General features: G+C 43.8%; 1 protein-coding gene and 1 pseudogene across 1 annotated transcript; one reads left to right on the forward strand and one right to left on the reverse strand.

Moving 5' to 3' along the window:
* Positions 1-387: 387 nt before the first annotated feature.
* On the reverse strand, positions 388-16,127 carry si:ch211-214j24.15 (GTPase IMAP family member 8). The gene is given in 7 exon segments (XM_064986797.1): positions 388-1,669; positions 1,807-1,888; positions 8,789-11,461; positions 11,556-12,230; positions 12,432-13,132; positions 14,396-15,089; positions 15,533-16,127. Coding segments are annotated over 5 exon segments (2,976 nt in total). The 5' UTR covers positions 15,561-16,127; the 3' UTR covers positions 388-1,669; positions 1,807-1,888; positions 8,789-10,583.
* Positions 16,128-17,323: 1,196 nt separating this feature from the next.
* LOC135554470 (migration and invasion enhancer 1-like) lies at positions 17,324-20,540 on the forward strand (annotated as a pseudogene).
* Positions 20,541-20,755: the final 215 nt, after the last annotated feature.

The following is a 20,755-nucleotide window of genomic DNA, read 5'->3' on the forward strand; positions in this document are numbered from 1 at the left end:
AAAGAGGCACTGAGTAAGAAGGTAGGCCTTGAAATACATCCTCACCTCCAATTGACTCAAATGATGTCAATAAGCCTATCAGAAGCTTCTAAAGCCATGACATAATTTTCTGGAATTTTCCAAGCTGTTTAAAGTCAAATTAGTGTATGTAAACGTCTGACCCACTGGGATTGTGATTTAGAGAAATAATCTGTCGGTAAACAATTGTTGGAAAAATAACTTGTGTCGTGCACAAGGTCGATGTCCTAACCGACTTGGCAAAACTATAGTTTGTTAACAAGAAATTTGTGGAGTGGTTGAAAAACGAGTTTTAATGACTCCGACCTAAGTGTAAGGGGTGCAAACTGGCGGCAGAGAAGTCAGACGCAGGAGAGAAATAACTGTGTTTCCAATGGCGCAGTTTATTAACAAAACCCACCGGAAGACATAATAATAAATAAATGGGTACATAACCCAACACACAGCAGGACAGACATTCACAAGCACTACAATAAACAGTCACCCACATATAATTGATGGTATTGGAACCAGGTGTGATACAAGACAAGACAAAACCAAAGGAAAATGAAAAGAGGATCAGCGATGGCTAGAAGGTCGGTGACTTCTACCGCCGAACACCGCCCAAACAAGGAGAGGGACCAACTTCGGTGGAAGTCGTGACACTAAGTATATGTAAACTTCCGACTTCAACTGTACATATGAGATGAGTAATGCAAGATATGTAAACATTATTAACGTGTCATTATTAAAGTGTCTAGTGATCCATTTATTAAAGTGGCCAATGATTTCAAGTATGTATGTAGGCAGCAGCCTCTCTGTGTTAATTATGGCTGTTTAACAGTCTGATGGCCTTGAGATAGAAGCTGTTTTTCAGTCTCTCTGTCTCAGCTTTGATACACCTGTACTGACCTCGCCTTCTGGATGGTAGTGGGGTGAACAGGCAGTGGCTCGAGTGGTTGTTGTCCTTGATGATCTTTTTGGCCTTCCTGTGACATCGGGTGCTGTAGGTGTCCTGGAGGGCAGGAAGTTTGGCTCCGGTGATGTGTTGTACAGACCGCACCATCCTCTGGAGAGCCCTGCTGTTGCGGGCGGTGCAGTTGCCGTACCAGGCGGTGATACAGCGCGACAGGATGCTCTCAATTGTGAAGGTTTTAGGTGACAAGCCAAATTTCTTCAGCCTCCTGAGGTTGAAGAGGTGCTGTCGCGCCCTCTTCACCACACTGTCTGTGTAGGTGGACCACTTCAGTTTGTCCGTGATGTGTATGCCAAGGAACTTAAAACGTTCCATCTTCTCCACTGCTGTCCCGTCGATGTGGATAGGGGGGTGCTCCCTCTGCAGTTTCCTGAAGTCCACGATCATCTCCTTTGTTTTGTTGAAGTTGAGTGTCCTCACTTCCTCCCTGTAGGCTGTCTCGTTGTTGGTAATCAAGCCTACTACTGTTGTGTCGTCTGCAAACTTGATGATTGAGGTGGAGGCGTGCATGGCCACACAGTCATGGGTGAACAGGGAGTACTGGAGGGGGCTGAGAACGCTCAAGCTTAATGATGAGCTTGGAGGGTGTTGAATGCTGAGCTATAGTCAATGAACAGCATTCTTACACAGGTATTCCCCTTGTCCAGATGGGATAGGGCAGTCTGCAGTGTGATGGCGATTGCATCATCTGTGGACCTATTGGGGTGGTAAGCAAATTGCAGTGGGTCATGTGAGACAGGTAAGGTGGAGGTGTTATGATCCTTGACTAGTCTCTCAAAGCACTTCATTATGACAGGAGTGGGTGCTGCTGGGCGATCATTGAGTTCAGTTACCTTTGCATTCTTTGGTAAGCCAAGCAGTCTGTTTCAGGCCAGGTGCCAACTAATGACAGCTGATTCATCGCCAACACACAACCTGATTCATCGCCAACACAAAGTAAATAAACATTATGACAGCTGTGTCCAGCAGCTTTTTTAATAACAGCTTGTTTTTATTCATATGAAATCAGAGAGCATATGGCTCTATGCATAATAAGATACACTCTTTATGGGGTATAGAAGTTTATGCCTCCCCTGATCTACAGTGCACCACCTCATATAAACATCGACCCCTTAGGGGGTCATGACATTGTAGCGTGGAGAGGAGAAGTGAAGGATGGCTGATTATTTTTCACGAAGTCTAAATCATCCCTCTCTCTCCCTCCCTCCATGCCTGCTCCATGCCTGCTTCTCTCCCTACCTCCTTTTCCCATCCTCTCTCTCCACCTGAAAAAATAGCAGGCGGTGAAACGTGATCCCGTATGTGTGTGTGTGTGGGGGGGGGGGGGGCTGGGCTGTCCTACTAATGGAGATGAATGTGGGCTCAGGACTGTCTCCTGGGCCAAACGGCCACTGCACCGCCATCACGCTGAGAGATCCATTTCTCTCCAGCTTCCGTCCAAGCTGCAAATCTATTTTAATGAGTGGGGAGGGCTGAGACTCACAACTGGAGCTGTAAGATTGGGGGGGGGGGGGGTAGAGAGAAGAAGACTAGTGACTGGAGGACTATCCTATGCTGCGTCACCAGAACACACTAACATCTGCTTTACAGGGATGGAGTATTTTCAACCTAACTTCAGTTTCCCCTGAACATCGGAAATGGCAACTTCGCTCAGACGTCTTTCTATGCCTGCTGTGTTAAGCTGTTGGAGGCTAAAGGAGGATGGATGATAAAGCAAGAGAGCGAGAAAGAGAGGGAGGAGTGGATAAAAGGGGGATTGATATTCATGAGGGAATAATGCAGTGAGATGCAGAGAGAGACTGACAGAGATAAAGAGATCATGATTGCAAACAAGTCACCTCTGGCTCACAGTGGGAGGAAGTCTTGCAAACACTAAATCTGCTCATCACCACTTTTTCCCTTCCTCCTCCCTTGTACACTCTTAGAAAAAAAGGTGCTATCTGGAACCTAAAAGGGTTCTCCGGCTGTCCCTATAGGAGAACCTTTCCACAGAGGGTTCTACAGTGCCTTGCGAAAGTATTCGGTCCCCTTGAACTTTGCGACCTTTTGCCACATTTCAGGCTTCAAACATAAAGATATAAAACTGTATTTTTTTGTGAAGAATCAACAACAAGTGGGACACAATCATGAAGTGGAACGACATTTATTGGATATTTCAAACTTTTTTAACAAATCAAAAACTGAAAAATTAGGCGTGCAAAATTATTCAGCCCCCTTAAGTTAATACTTTGTAGCGCCACCTTTTGCTGCGATTACAGCTGTAAGTCGCTTGGGGTATGTCTCTATCAGTTTTGCACATCGAGAGACTGAAATTTTTTCCCATTCCTCCTTGCAAAACAGCTCGAGCTCAGTGAGGTTGGATGGAGAGCATTTGTGAACAGCAGTTTTCAGTTCTTTCCACAGATTCTCGATTGGATTGAGGTCTGTGCCTCGACCTAGGTTGCGCAAAACTAAACATGGCGGTGTTCGCCTTAGCAATCTCACTAGGATAAAGACCACCTCCATTCCTGTCATTATTGAAAGAGATCATGATACCTCACATCTCAAAATAGGGCTACTTAATGTTAGATCCCTTACTTCAAAGGCAATTATAGTCAATGAACTAATCACTGATCATAATCTTGATGTGATTGGCCTGACTGAAACATGGCTTAAGCCTGATGAATTTACTGTGTTAAATGAGGCCTCACCTCCTGGCTACACTAGTGACCATATCCCCGTGCATCCCGCAAAGGCGGAGGTGTTGCTAACATTTACGATAGCAAATTTCAATTTACAAAAAAAAAAATGACGTTTTCGTCTTTTGAGCTTCTAGTCATGAAATCTATGCAGCCTACTCAATCACTTTTTATAGCTACTGTTTACAGGCCTCCTGGGTCATATACAGCGTTCCTCACTGAGTTCCCTGAATTCCTATCGGACCTTGTAGTCATAGCAGATAATATTCTAATCTTTGGTGACTTTAATATTCACATGGAAAAGTCCACAGACCCACTCCAAAAGGCTTTCGGAGCCATCATCGACTCAGTGGGTTTTGTCCAACATGTCTCTGGACCCACTCACTGTCACAGTCATACGCTGGACCTAGTTTTGTCCCATGGAATAAATGTTGTGGATCTTAATGTTTTTCCTCATAATCCAGGACTATCGGACCACCATTTTATTACGTTTGCAATTGCAACAAATAATCTGCTCAGACCCCAACCAAGGAACATCAAAAGTCGTGCTATAAATTCACAGACAACACAAAGATTCCTTGATGTCCTTCCAGATTCCCTCTGTCTACCCAATGACACCAGAGGACAAAAATCAGTTAACCACCTAACTGAGGAACTCAATTTAACCTTGCGCAATACCCTAGATGCAGTTGCACCCCTAAAAACTAAAAACATTTCTCATAAGAAACTAGCTCCCTGGTACACAGAAAATACCCGAGCTCTGAAGCAAGCTTCCAGAAAATTGGAACGGAAATGGCGCCACACCAAACTGGAAGTCTTCCGTCTAGCTTGGAAAGACAGTACCGTGCAGTACCGAAGAGCCCTTACTGCTGCTCGATCATCCTATTTTTCTAACTTAATTGAGGACAATAAGAACAATCCAAAATTCCTTTTTGATACGGTCGCAAAGCTAACTAAAAAGCAGCATTCCCCAAGAGAGGATGACTTTCACTTTAGCAGTGATAAATTCATGAACTTCTTTGAGGAAAAAATTATGATTATTAGAAAGCAAATTACAGACTCCTCTTTAAATCTGCGTATTCCTTCAAAGCTCAGTTGTCCTGAGTCTGCACAACTCTGCGTGGACCTAGGATCAAGAGAGACGCTCAAGTGTTTTAGTACTATATCTCTTGACACAATGATGAAAATAATCATGGCCTCTAAACCTTCAAGCTGCTTACTGGACCCTATTCCAACTAAACTACTGAAAGAGCTGCTTCCTGTGCTTGGCCCTCCTATGTTGAACATAATAAACGGCTCTCTATCCACCGGATGTGTACCAAACTCACTAAAAGTGGCAGTAATAAAGCCTCTCTTGAAAAAGCCAAACCTTGACCCAGAAAATATAAAAAACTATCGGCCTATATCGAATCTTCCATTCCTCTCAAAAATCTTAGAAAAGGCTGTTGCTCAGCAACTCACTGCCTTCCTGAAGACAAACAATGTATATGAAATGCTTCAGTCTGGTTTTAGACCCCATCATAGCACTGAGACGGCACTTGTGAAGGTGGTAAATGACATTTTAATGGCATCGGACCGAGGCTCTGCATCTGTCCTCGTGCTCCTAGACCTTAGTGCTGCTTTTGATACCATCGATCACCACATTCTTTTGGAGAGATTGGAAACCCAAATTGGTCTACACGGACAAGTTCTGGCCTGGTTTAGATCTTATCTGTCGGAAAGATATCAGTTTGTCTCTGTGGATGGTTTGTCCTCTGACAAATCAACTGTAAATTTCGGTGTTCCTCAAGGTTCCGTTTTAGGACCGCTGTTGTTTTCACTATATATTTTACCTCTTGGGGATGTTATTCGAAAACATAATGTTAACTTTCACTGCTATGCGGATGATACACAGCTGTACATTTCAATGAAACATGGTGAAGCCCCAAAATTGCCCTCGCTAGAAGCATGTGTTTCAGACATAAGGAAGTGGATGGCAGCAAACTTTCTACTTTTAAACTCGGATAAAACAGAGATGCTTGTTCTAGGTCCCAAGAAACAAAGAGATCTTCTGTTGAATCTGACAATTAATCTTAATGGTTGTACAGTCATCTCAAATAAAACTGTGAAGGACCTCGGCGTTACTCTGGACCCTGATCTCTCTTTTGAAGAACACATCAAGACCATTTCAAGGACAGCTTTTTTCCATCTACGTAACATTGCAAAAATCAGAAACTTTCTGTCCAAAAATGATGCAGAAAAATTAATCCATGCTTTTGTCACTTCTAGGTTAGACTACTGCAATGCTCTACTTTCCGGCTACCCGGATAAAGCACTAAATAAACTTCAGTTAGTGCTAAATACGGCTGCTAGAATCCTGACTAGAACCAAAAAATTTGATCATATTACTCCAGTGCTAGCCTCCCTACACTGGCTTCCTGTCAAAGCAAGGGCTGATTTCAAGGTTTTACTGCTAACCTACAAAGCATTGCATGGGCTTGCTCCTACCTATCTCTCTGATTTGGTCCTGCCGTACATACCTACACGTACGCTACGGTCACAAGACGCAGGCCTCCTAATTGTCCCTAGAATTTCTAAGCAAACAGCTGGAGGCAGGGCTTTCTCCTATAGAGCTCCATTTTTATGGAACGGTCTGCCTACCCATGTCAGAGACGCAAACTCGGTCTCAACCTTTAAGTCTTTACTGAAGACTCATCTCTTCAGTGGGTCATATGATTGAGTGTAGTCTGGCCCAGGAGTGGGAAGGTGAACGGAAAGGCTCTGGAGCAACGAACCACCCTTGCTGTCTCTGCCTGGCCGGTTCCCCTCTTTCCACTGGGATTCTCTGCCTCTAACCCTATTACAGGGGCTGAGTCACTGGCTTGCTGGGGCTCTCTCATGCCGTCCCTGGAGGGGGTGCGTCACCTGAGTGGGTTGATTCACTGATGTGGTCATCCTGTCTGGGTTGGCGCCCCCCCCCCCTTGGGTTGTGCCATGGCGGAGATCTTTGCGGGCTATACTCAGCTTTGTCTCAGGATGGTAAGTTGGTGGGTGAAGATATCCCTCTAGTGGTGTGGGGGCTGTGCTTTGGCAAAGTGGGTGGGGTTATATCCTTCCTGTTTGACCCTGTCCGGGGGTGTCCTCGGATGGGGCCACAGTGTCTCCTGACCCCTCCTGTCTCAGCCTCCAGTATTTATGCTGCAGTAGTTTATGTGTCGGGGGGCTGGGGTCAGTTTGTTATATCTGGAGTACTTCTCCTGTCCAATTCGGTGTCCTGTGTGAATCTAAGTGTGCGTTCTCTAATTCTCTCCTTCTCTCTCTCGGAGGACCTGAGCCCTAGGACCATGCCCCAGGACTACCTGACATGATGACTCCTTGCTGTCCCCAGTCCACCTGGCCGTGCTGCTGCTCCAGTTTCAACTGACCTGAGCCCTAGGACCATGCCCCAGGACTACTTGACATGATGACTCCTTGCTGTCCCCAGTCCACCTGGCCGTGCTGCTGCTCCAGTTTCAACTGTTCTGCCTTATTATTATTCGACCATGCTGGTCATTTATGAACATTTGAACATCTTGGCCATGTTCTGTTATAATCTCTACCCGGCACAGCCAGAAGAGGACTGGCCACCCCACATAGCCTGGTTCCTCTCTAGGTTTCTTCCTAGGTTTTGGCTTTTCTAGGGAGTTTTTCCTAGCCACCGTGCTTCTACACCTGCATTGCTTGCTGTTTGGGGTTTTAGGCTGGGTTTCTGTACAGCACTTTGAGATATCAGCTGATGTACGAAGGGCTATATAAATAAATTTGATTTGATTTGATTTGGTCTGGACTTTGACTTGGCCATTCTAACACCTGGATATGTTTATTTTTGAACCATTCCATTGTAGATTTTGCCTTATGTTTTGGATCATTGTCTTGTTGGAAGACAAATCTCCGTCCCAGTCTCAGGTCTTTTGCAGACTCCATCAGGTTTTCTTCCAGAATGGTCCTGTATTTGGCTCCATCCATCTTCCCATCAATTTTAACAATCTTCCCTGTCCCTGCTGAAGAAAAGCAGGTCCAAACCATGATGCTGCCACCACCATGTTTGACAGTGGGTATGGTGTGTTCAGGGTGATGAGCTGTGTTGCTTTTACGTCAAACATAACGTTTTGCATTGTTGCCAAAAAGTTCAATTTTGGTTTCATCTGACCAGAGCACCTTCTTCCACATGTTTGGTGTGTCTCCCAGGTGGCTTGTGGCAAACTTTAAACGACACTTTTTATGGATATCTTTAAGAAATGGCTTTCTTCTTGCCACTCTTCCATAAAGGCCAGATTTGTGCAATATACGACTGATTGTTGTCCTATGGACAGAGTCTCCCACCTCAGCTGTAGATCTCTGCAGTTCATCCAGAGTGATCATGGGCCTCTTGGCTGCATCTCTGATCAGTCTTCTCCTTGTATGAGCTGAAAGTTTAGAGGGACGGCCAGGTCTTGGTAGATTTGCAGTGGTCTGATACTCCTTCCATTTCAATATTATCGCTTGCACAGTGCTCCTTGGGATGTTTAAAGCTTGGGAAATCTTTTTGTATCCAGATCCGGCTTTAAACTTCTTCACAACAGTATATCGGACCTGCCTGGTGTGTTCCTTGTTCTTCATGATGCGCTCTGCGCTTTTAACGGACCTCTGAGACTATCACAGTGCAGGTGCATTTATACGGAGACTTGATTACACACAGGTGGATTGTATTTATCATCATTAGTCATTTAGGTCAACATTGGATCATTCAGAGATCCTCACTGAACTTCTGGAGAGAGTTTGCTGCACTGAAAGTAAAGGGGCTGAATAATTTTGCACGCCCAATTTTTCAGTTTTTGATTTGTTAAAAAAGTTTGAAATATCCAATAAATGTCGTTCCACTTCATGATTGTGTCCCACTTGTTGTTGATTCTTCACAAAAAAATACAGTTTTATATCTTTATGTTTGAAGCCTGAAATGTCGCAAAGTTCAAGGGGGCCGAATACTTTCGCAAGGCACTGTATATGGAACCCAAAAGGGTTCTCCTTTGGGGACAGCCAAAGAACCCTTTTGGAACCCTTTTTTCCTAAGAGTGGAGTTTACATCTGTACAACATATTAAAACATCCCATATCCTCTCTGTTTACCATTTTGTACTTACACTCCTTTCTCGCCAGTCCAGGCTATGCTGGGATGGCAGTCACAACCCTCTCTCCCATTGGCCAGTAAGGTGGGCGGTGGGGAGATGCACTCTGAACACACCAGGTGGGACCCTCCTCACTCTCTCCAAGCACTCTGGGGATCGCTGCATAATGGAACTTCTAGTCTGAGTAGGGAAAAATACACCAGGCCAGGGAAGAGACTGGATGCCGAGGCTATGTGTCAAAAATAAAACAAGTGCATTTATGTCCCAAGAGCCTCACTTTGTGGCTGTGGGATTTCTTTACTCTAAAATAGCCCAGTGTTGCTATTAACAAAGGTGAATATTGGATGTAGAGAGTTAAACTAGAGGTTGACAAAAAAACAGTATTGAGAGGAAAGTACAATTGTCTGGCTGGTTTTTAGCCTACGTTTCAGCAATTCTACAATGTCTGAGTATCAATATTTTTTACAGTACTGCCTATCTGGTGTATGTGACAGTAAAACATCTATTTTTTCATCAATCTGTCAACGTTGTAACCTCGTTCAGAGGGTCAACAAAAAATAGAGGGTCAAAAAAATAATAGCTTGGCAACAACATCTTCCCATTTATGGATTTCAATAAAAATTGCCCTATAAAACACTTTACTTTGAGGTTCTTACATGTTGGCTTTAAAAGTAGATAGAGATTGACCTTGACTGCACCAGGCTTTGCAGAGTGTTTACTTACCCAGCCAGAAATCTATTAGCCGCTGTATGTGTCTGTGTGACTCATCTCTCTGGCTCTTGTGCAAATTCTGAAAGGGTTTAGAAATGTAGCCTTTCAGCTTTATGGTATTCTCAGCTAACACAATGTCTGGTCTGCCTGAACCAACTTCCTGTTTTTCATTAACTGGAGATTGAAGGTAATTTAAGACATGCTCTGTTTCTGCATCTCTCTCTCGCTCTCTCTCTCTCTCTCTCTCCCTATTCCTCCCCCTTTCTCTCTCACTCGCTTTCTCTCTCCCTCTCACACACCTCAGCATGTTGCAAGATAGAGAGCAATTATGAATAGCACCTGAAGTGTTTTCTAACCATGTGACCTGAAGAGGAAAAACTCCATGCCCTTATTTATGAACAGTAGCTACCCAATGTGAAGACCTACAGTTTTTCCCTTCCAGTTGTGAATCAGCCCAGTTCTACATGTTCTGCTTCTGCTGTAGAGAGATGAGTCATCAGCCAGTGGGCTGAGGCTGGGGCTGCAGCACCTGCAGACAGTCACCACATCACAGCACAGTTAGACAGTTTTTCATCCTCAGCTTACCCATCACCTCAGAGGGTCACGGCTCTCAGTCTTTGTTGCTGTCAATTCTTTTTACATTGACTCGAACAAGTCTCATGAGCAAACACAAAAAAAGACTCGCCCCTTTGATATGTTTGATGATATATTAATATGTTACTTTTATGGCATGACACATGTGCTGTCATCTGGACCCTGATATGTCTTTATACAAGCCTCATAAGATAAATAAAATAATCATCTAGGAAATGATCAACAATAACTGATTTAAAATGACTGGTATCTTGCATAATAATGGAGTTAAATATTTCATCTAGTGAATAGATACAGTAACCTATGCAGGAGACCAACCCCCCACAATTGCTTATCAGAGGGCTCCCCCTTGTGGAAACACATGACATCATGAAGTTAATATACTGCCTCACCATTAGCATTAACTCTATCAATAAATCAATACTGTTCATTAGTTACCTGAACAATGATGTTAGGGCATATTTAGATAAAACAAACCAAACCAATCTATAACTTATCATTTCTGTTATTGTTGAACATCTCTCCTCGAGCAACTTTCCTCCACTTCTGCCTCCCCTGCATCAGAGGGAACAGCAGGCTTCTGTGTTGCTTTACTATTGTCACTGAGTTCCTGTATGATGTCACAGCTGCGATCCAGACTCTGTCTGAGGTCCAGCAAGTCTCTCTGCATGCCTTCCAGGAGGTCCAGCTTAGACAGCTTCTTGTCAATGCATGACAGCACCTCCAGGTCACCATTATTTACAAGATCCTCCCCAACATCATTCAGCTCTGGGCTGTTGCTGGTGAGACAGTCCTCCTCCTCTACTATGAAAGACACCAAGGTTTTCTTCCACACCATTTCAAAATAGGAGTCAATGAAGGATTCAAGCTCCTCCAAATTACTGTTCCCCCATTGGTCAATCAAGGCCTGCAGGCCTCCTGTTCTGGCAATCTCTTTGAGGGTCCTGTCCCTCAGCCTGGGGTGTCCAAGGGACTGTATATCCACTATGTCTTCCTGGTTCTTCACCAGCATTCTTTCTGGTTCTTTGGGTTGCTGGACCAGGAGGAGAGCTTGGTGTCCTGGAGAGAACAGGGTGACCGGTTTTCTACCATTCTGTCCATTCCATCTCAGATGATGGCTCTGAGTAGGTCCAGCGTGGAGACAGTCTGGGAGAGTCACCACTAGCATCTGTCTGCCCCTCATGTTCCACATCAGCCCCTCCTGATTCCCCTGAAGCACACTGGCCATGCTGGACAGAAACCCCTCCACATCATCGATGGAGTGATTTGCTTCAGTCCACCATCCTCCGCTGGCCTCTGGTAGTGCCAACTCCTGTACACCAAAGTCTGGGGCTCCTAAGTCATCTGGGGTTAGAAGGTCCTCTGAACAAGCCACCTCACACGCTGCAACACAAGAGAGCTCTGTCAGAATAAATAGTAAATATATCATGAAATGATGCACTGTAAGTTCTATCTAATGTGCATCAGTCTTGCTTACCATCATGAAAGGGAGCGTCTGTGTGGTTTGCTACAAGGACCTCTATGCCCTCTCCCATCACTCCATCCATCTCTGGCTCCTGCATCACTGTGAGACTCTTCCCAACCTGTTCTCTTCTCCGTAGGACCTCCAACCTCTCCTCCACCAGCATCTCCTCTATCTTCTGTAGCAGGTCAGTGACCTGTGCACCAGTCCCCTGGTTCTTACTGTCCAACACGTGGTATCTGTTGCCACACTTCTCGACAAGCCTCTGGAGGGGCTCTCCCTCACTCTCAATGCGCTGCTCGATGGTTGTGTCCCCCAGCCAGTCCCCAAAGGTGAATAGGACCATGGTTCTTTTCCATACTTTCTCTCCGAGCGCCTCCAGGTGTTTTTCTGCTGTTCTCCAGACAGTGTGGCTGAAGGAGGAGCTCACATTCACAACCACCAGGACCACAGTTACCCCAGAGGCTGAGGGAGACATCAGGGAGCCAGGACCCACTGACAGCCAACCTGGTGGGTCCAAAACTGTCACAGTTTAACCCCTGACCTTTCCTTGTCCTTCCACACAGTCAGTAGCATGGCACCCTACTTTAAAGTGCTCTCTGCCCAGGATGGTGTTTCCAGCAGAGCTCCTGCCTGTGTTGCGGCCACTCAGCAGCATTATTCTCAGCTCTGAGGGACAGTAGAACTCCCCTGTCACAAACAAATAAGAATACTGTCATGTATAACACGTCTGCTGTGGACATAAAATGTATGAATACAAAGTGTTTCGTTCACATTGTCAGATTTAAAGCTCTATGAACAAATGGAAAATGTTCATCCTTAATATTTCACATCAATATGAATAGAATCAGACACCTAAAGTACATTTTGAGAGAGATTGATTTAACTCACCTAATAGAGATCTGGCAGTCTCTCTTTGTTTCTGCCTCCTCGTCAGTCTCTCCCCTGCTCTTTTCTGTTCTTCCCTCCTCTTCTCCTCCAACTCCTGCAGAATCCCACCCTCAATCTTACAGTAACAACTGCTGTTGCATGATATCAGTTCCTCAATCTTTCTCATCAGTTCCGTAACCTGAAATCCTGAGTTGCTTCTATTGTTGAGGACATGATACCTGTTGCCACACTTCTCCACAAGCCACTGAAGGGCCTCCCCCTCATTCTCAATGTGCTGCTCGATGGTTGTGTCTCCCAGCCAGTCCCCAAAGTTGAACAGGACGATGATGTGAGCCCAGACAGCGTCTGTGATGAGCTCTAGGTGCTCCTGCACAGCTCTCCTGTAGGTCTCTGTGAAGGACCGGTCCACACGCACCATTAGCAGGAGGGCATGTGGGCCAGGGGAGCCAAGAGATACACTACACACTATCTCCTGTCTGTCAAAAACAGGACTATCCTGAGAGAAGTAATTCATCCACCAGCCTGGAATTTCCACCACAGTGACTTGTCTCCAAGCAACATCCCCTGATCCCACCATGCATTGCGCTGTTCTCCTTCTGACCTGAAAGCTTCCTCCTTGACCCAGGATGGTGTTTCCTGCTGAACTCTTCCCTGAGCCCCGAGCTCCAAGCAGCACGACTCTGATATCGGAGATGACATGACTCCCCTGGTAGAAAAGAAGGTAACAATGTAACATCATAATAGATAGTGCTTTACGCTGTCATTTTTTACAAGGAGCACATGGGTGCCTAAATATTTTTTCATTTTTAAATTCACCTTTATTTAACCAGGTAGGCCAGTTGAGAACAAGTTCTCATTTACAACTGCGACCTGGCCAAGTTAAAGCAAAGCAGTGCGACACAAACAACAACACAGAGTTACATATGGAATAAACAAAAGTACAGTCAATAACACAATAGAAAAAGTCTATATACAGTGTGTGCAAATGGCGTAAGGAGGTATGGCAATAAATAGGCCATAGTAGCGAAGTAATTACAATTTAGAAAATGAACAAGGGAGTGATAGATGTGCAGATGATGATGTGCAAGTAGAAATACTGGTGTGCAAAAGGAAAAAAAAGTAAATAAAAACAATATGGGGATGAGGTAGGTAGTTGGATGGGCTATTTACAGATGGACTATGTACAGCTGCAGCGATCGGTAAGCTGCTCAGATAGCTGATGCTTAAAGTTAGTGAGGGAGATATAAGTCTCCAACTTCTGCGATTTTTGCAATTCGTTCCAGTCATTGGCAGCAGAGAACTGGAAGGAAAGGCATCCAAAGGAGGTGTTGGCTTTGGGGGTGACCAGTGAGATATACCTGCTGGAGCGCATGCTACTATTTTGTTATGGTGACCAGTGAGCTGAGATAAGGTGGAGCTTTACCTAGCAAATACTTTTTGATGACCTGGAGCCAGTGGGTCTGGTAAGGAATATGTAGCGAGGGCCAGCCGACGACAGCATACAGGTTGCAGTGGTAGGTGGTATATGGGGCTTTGGTGACAAAACGGATGGCACTGTGATAGACTGCATCAAGATTTGCTGAGTAGAGTGTTGGAGGCTATTTGGTAAATTACATCGCCGAAGTCGAGGATCGGTAGGATAGTCAATTTTACGAGGGTATGTTTGGAAGTATGAGTGAAGGAGGCTTGGTTGCGAAATAGAAAGCCGATTCTAGATCAATTTAGGATTGGAGATGTATAATATGAATCTGGAAGGAGAGTTTACAGTCTTGCCAGACACCTAGGTATTTGTAGTTGTCCACATATTACATAATAATACAGCTAGAATCCTTCATTTCTGAATTCCACAGCAAAATATTTTGGCATATATGTGAGTAAAATGGTCGCACTGTAGAGCCCTGATAGAACAGAAATATTCTAAAATCTACTGTTGGCAATATGGAAAAGCATTGTGTACTAAGAACAATCTCAGTGATAACTCACCATTGAGCAGAGATCTCTGTTTCTGCATATTCATCAATCTCTGCAGAGCCCTTTGCTCCACTATCCTCTTCTTTTCCTCCACCTCTTGTAAAAGCAGTCCCTCCATTTTAAAATAGCAGTCACTATTTTCTGTCACCAGTCTCTGCATCTTCCTGAACAGCTCTGTGACCTGATTTCCACCTGGTCCACCCTTCAAGTTGAGGCAGTGATACCTATGACTGCATTTCTCCACCAGCCACAGGGGGGCCGTGCCTCCTCTTTTGACTTGTTGCTCCATGTGCATGTGTCCAGGCCAGTCCCTGCAGGTGAAGACGACCATACAGTGACTCCACACTCTCTCACCGAGGAGGGCCAGGTGCTCCTCTACAGCCCTGCGACGCTTCTCACAGAACACTGAGTGTGTCTTAATGACCATAAGGAAAATATGGGGTCCTGGGGTGCACAGAGAGACACTGCACACTATCTCCCTTTTCACCAGCTGAGGCGTGTCCTGCACCTTGAAGTCACACCACCAGCCAGGTGTGTCCACCACAGTAACCCACCCACCTGCCACCTCTCCCACCCTCCTAGAGCACGTAGTCCGCTCCTTGATGACAAACTCCTCCCTGTCCAGCAGCACATTTCCCACTTCGCTCTTCCCAGAGTTTCTGCCGCCAAGAAGGATAACTTTCAGGTCTGAGACACACAAACAAGAGACGTGAAAGACAGAGTTGCTGTTCATGCTGGTGCACATTTTGTGTTATACTGCCTGACATTAGGCTTCCATTTTAAAGGGACTGTCATACCCACAATGATTAACAAATAAATTGTAAAAAACACACGCGTACAGTCACAAGTACACACACAAACACACACACGTAGTCACAAGTACACAAAAAACACACACTTATAGTCACAAGTACATACACAAACACACACACGTAGTCAGAAGTACACACACAAACACAAACATGTACATCATCTTAACTTACATTAAACTGGCCATGTAAGGGTTAGAGTAATACTTTTACACTGATTATTAAAAACAACTTCACAAGCCATGTGTAAAATGTCCTTTATATACAGTACAATCTTTTTCTCAAGTTGATATGTAAGACAATTGAGATGAAAAAACTTACCACATGTTGATGAATCTCTGGTTGCCATTTCTCTTGATCTTAAGCTTTATCTGTGCTTAGTTTCTCCCCAAAATTGTTCCAATCCAACTCATTTTAGTCATCATCCCCAATAACAGTCCTTTTACTTCTGGCTTACAACAAGTTCCTGAAAGACTGGGGTGTAGCTTTTACTCTGAAGGGAGTGGACACTTGCCTTGATGACTTGTGATGTCTTTATGAGTCTGAAGGTGGGCAGTAATAAGCAGTAATAACGTTGTGTTTATAACCAAATGGGAAGATGGTAATTACAAGTTGTGAAGTTGTATATATGAATTGAATGCATGAGAATTAACTGAGAATAAAAATGGGTTTAGTAGAAAGCATATTATTCAGTAGACATTCCTATCGGTCCTAGACTATGGCGACATCATCTATATAAATGCAGCTGCCACTTCATTAAAGCTGTTAGTTGCAGCTTATAATAGCGCACTGCAATTTAATACGGGCGACAATTTTAGTACTCATCACTGAATTCTCTACTAGAATGTTGGTTGGCCCTCTTTGATGTCACGTAGGTTGATATATTGTTACGTTTTCATTTATAAAGCTATTTTACAAAAAGACCCACTGTACTTAACATCATTACCAAACTTTAGACATACGAGGTACCACACCCGGTTTCAGGGATGGCTAACTCTGGAAATTCATTTGGTCTCTACTGAGTTTTCTTGCACCTTAATTGTGGAACAATTGGTCTCTAGGCCAATTCAGAAAGCTGATTGAGGACCTTATTATATATATATATATATATATCCCATTTAGCAGATGAATGTATTTGTTTTTTATGACCGTGTTTTTCTTTCTGCTTGCATTTTGTATTTACATTTTGATGTGTGTATTTTCTGTAATTCAAGGCTAATCTGTAAAATAAACTTTGGTCTCAATATGACTCACTGATAAAATAAAGTAAAAAATTTAAAAAATTACTTCCGAAAATGCTGGTATCAAGGTATTTTCCTTAGTAGGTGATGTCAGAGTTCAGCATGTGGGAGAAGTTAGAGCTCAGGGATGACAGATGAGCTTCCCAATAGTAATTACCAGTTGGAGGGCCATTCAACTGGATCTTTGCCAGTTGTATATGTGGTAAATACTACTTTCCCACTTGGTTATAAATGCAACATAAGTAAGGAGCCAGCCATTTATTGCAGTTAAAGAGACACGCCACTCCTCTGAGTCAGCATGCCTTGCAAAAGTAAAAGATAAGGAAGAAAAATACCCAACTTTATGACATGACTCATCCGTCTGAGTTTGTCATCTGCCCAGCCCACCTTTGTCATTGATGCAGTACATCTGTACAGTTATTATCTTATGTTGACTTGCCCGTGACTGAGAGGCAGTATATACATCATGTTGTTAAGCATGTCTTAATTAATTGGTGCAGTCTGATTCCGGTAGGTAAAAACTGCAATCTTGCATACCAAACATTCATTTTGACAGCATTCCTAGAAAAAAAATGGCAAATTTTGCAATGGACAGACAATTGTCCATTGTTTTAAAATACTGCTACTGCAATTGTTATTTTGCTACAAAATTGGATTATTCATTACAGTGTCACCAATAACGACCCAAACCTCACCTATATGTCTATAGTATTTGCCATTCAAACAGATTATCAATAATCTCAAAGAAAGAAAGTAGAAAGGAAGGATGCATTTCAAAAGTATTGGAGCAGGTCCCTGCTAGTATTTTCTTCCTGCTTTTTCTCGCTCCTCCCACCTCTGGTTACACCAACCAAAAGCATTTCTCTGCTCATACGCTTCAGCAAGCTAGTTAGCCTTTTTAGCATCTGTGTTACACAATCGTGTCTGTAGGTCAAACCTGAATCGGCTTATCGAGAAGAAGGAACGAGCAAGCTAGCAAGTTTCTTCAACAGCCATGGGTGTGCAAGTCAAAGTCGAATACTGGTATGTTTATTTTCCATTTATTGGATTATTCGACTTTTTTAAAAGCAGCTCCCATGCGTTTTAGGTAGCTACTGTAGCTACAGAAGCTAACAGCTCGAACCAGCCATCTTCATAGCGCAGAGTAACCACTCTTTTATGAATGTTTTATGCTAGCTAACGTTAGTTGATAAATGTTTACCTTAGACATTGCTTGGCCATTTTCCCCCAACTACTTTAGGGTTAATTATTCATCACTAAGCTATGTTTTTGTTTTGTCGTTGTCCTTAGCGGTGGATGAGGGTACGAGCCCCGCTATCAGGAGCTCGCGCGGGTTGTCACCGCGGAATTCACTGAAGCGGAAGTGTCGGGCTTCGTAGGAAGGCAAGGTAAGTTGGTCCTGTCCACATAGCCTACTACAGACAATACAGGTACGTATAGTGTTGGTAAGTACACTAATAATGTAAAGCATTTTTACATCGTTACATGTTCTTTCTCACTGGACAGTTTATTAGAGAGGTGTGTGTCACCCTCATGCCAGGTTAGTGCAAAGGGTGAGTGAGTAGTGGCAGTGATGGGAGCTCACTGCCACACGGACCCCCCTTTGCCTCCAGAACGTCCTGAATTATTTGGGGCAATGGAGAATAGAGGGAGAGGAGATCTACAGGATGACACAAGGATTCTCAAGTCGGACACATTACAAAAGGGATGTTGGTCTACACTGATGCAATGGCATCATGCAATTGCTGCAGATTGGATCGTGGTACACCACCGCAATCAGCCTGTACCATAGACACCAGGCAGGATGGGTCCATGGACTCATGCTGCTTACGCCAAATCCTGTCTCTGCCATCAGCATAAAGCAACAGGAACCGGGATTCGTTGGACCAGGTGACGTTTTTCCACTTCTCAATTGTCCAGTGTTGGCGATCGCGTGACCACTGGAGATGTTTCTTCTTGTGTTTAGCTGATAGGAGTGGAACCTGGTGTGAATGTCTGCTGCAACAGCCCATCATTGACAGGGATCGGTGCGCTCTAAAATGCCATTCTACACACCACTGTTGTACTGGGCCGTTATTTGTATGTTTGTGGCCCTCCTGTTAGCTTGCACGATTCTTGATATTTTCCTTTGATCTCTGACTGGATTGTTTTGGTTTGTGGCAACATTCTCGGGAAACCCTAGACACTGTTGTCTTGAAAAGCCCAGGAGGACCTTTCTGAGATGCTCGATCCAATGTGTTTGGCACCGACGATCATACCGCACTCAAAGTCACTTAGGTCACTCATTTTGCCCATTCTTCTAACATCCAATCGCACATTAACTGAATGCCTCTGCCGGTCTGCCTGCTTTATATAGCTAGCCACGGCCACATAACTCACTGTCTGTAGGAGTGAACCATTTTCATGAACATGGTGGTGTACATAATAAACTGGCTGGTGAGTGTATGTTTCTACTATATTCTCTGACTACATTGTTTTCCTTGATTTGATGCTTTTGTTTCTGCAGGCAGTTTTGAGATTGAGATCAACGGGCAAGTAGTTTTCTCAAAGCTCGAAACAAGCGGCTTCCCATATGAAGACGACGTAAGTTGTTAACTTCTTACAAGGCTGTAATTTTAATGTCTGACAAACTGTGTGTGTCAACTGCCAATGACTACCCCCAATGACACAAGATGTCTTGTCCCCCCTGCAGATCATGGACGCTATACAGAAAGCCCATGATGGCAAGCCAGTGGAGAAGATCACCAAGAGCCGCCCGCCTTGTGTCATCCTGTAGATCTCCTCTCCCTCTATTCTCCAACCCTGCCCTCTCCTGACAGCAGTATGCTGAAGACCGGACAGTGTGCATCCATCACTGCCACTGTCATTACTCACTCAGCCTTTGCACTAACCGGGCATGAGGGTGACACACAACTCTCTGTTGAAACTACACTAGCAGGGTTGGACTAAGACCACTGTCTTTGATTTTGTGTACAACCTGTCGTAAGGTTTTGTTGTGCCTTCTCTCTCCCCTCATTCTCTGATCACATTGAGGTGTTCCAGAACTTATATGATTACTGTAGCCCAAAGCTGAAGGTTTATAGTATGATGACCCCAGTCCTGGCAGCTCCTATGTTATGGGATCAGAGAAATGGAGGAGACTGTAAGATCGAGGGGCAGACGGGTTGGGGGGGAGCACCCTATTTTTATTCCGAAAGCCTCATTGCCTGGCAGACAGTTACTGCCTGATTGTTCCAATTCCTCTCAAATAATACAGCACCATCATTGGCCAGACATAAACAACGTTTTGAACGTAAAAGATAAATGTTATTGAGTACCAAAAGCAAGAAGGGAAGGAGCTCAATTATTTTCAGCCCTCTGTGAAAATTAAATTTAAAAAAAAAAATAATAATTCTATCACCTAGCTCTAAGCATCGTAAGCCCTGTTTCACAACTTGTATCCTGTACCCTACTATGATGATGAACGTGCTGCTTGAACCTGTCAATGCAATGTTTGTCAATGTATTTAATAAGATGTGTTCTGAAGTGGAGAAACTTTAATCAAGGTTGAAGCTTAGACTTTTAACGTTTTTTTTTGTGTTCAGTTCTGTCACTACAACTTTTATGTATCTTTAAAACTAGTGTATCAATGTCAGAACTGTTTTTTTCTTTAAGTTTTGTCCATCTATAGCTAATCTGCCTGGAGCATTCCAGGCAGTGTCTTTAACAGTGAACTATATCTCTGTTTTGAACTGTTCTCTTTAGCCGAAACATGAGGAACACCGTAGTAGCCAAACCTCTTGTGAATATGCAATTGTATACTGCCACTGAATCATAGATAATGCATTTTCATTGACTCAGTGGCTTTTATATATGATCAGCTGAACTGTTAGTAGAGCTGACCTTGCAGGTGCATAAATCCTAAGTTGTTTTGAAAGCCATCTCTCACTGGTCTGTCTATCACTAACGACACCTCATCAGCCCCTGTTTATGCGCACAGTTTATTGAATATCATCTCTGAATACAATTTTTTTCTGTTGCCCAGGGCTGTCAAGTATGATACCCATTAGGAGAACTTCTATCATAAAATAAAGTTATTGATTATTTAACTCTATAAATATGTTAGTTTTGTTTTAACGTGTCATGCTCAAAACTACTTAGCGTGTTTTTTGTGTTGTTTTTTCACTTCTGTAATAACTACTTAACTTCATTAGAATGGAGAACATGTCAGTTCTAAAGGGCTATGTAACAACATATTACCATATTATTAGAGTATTGGCTCATTCACAGGTCTGAACTCTCCATACAGTACATCCCCATGGCA

Source organism: Oncorhynchus masou, chromosome 14 (genome assembly GCF_036934945.1).
Source record: "Oncorhynchus masou masou isolate Uvic2021 chromosome 14, UVic_Omas_1.1, whole genome shotgun sequence".
Classification (NCBI taxonomy): Eukaryota; Metazoa; Chordata; class Actinopteri; order Salmoniformes; family Salmonidae; genus Oncorhynchus; species Oncorhynchus masou.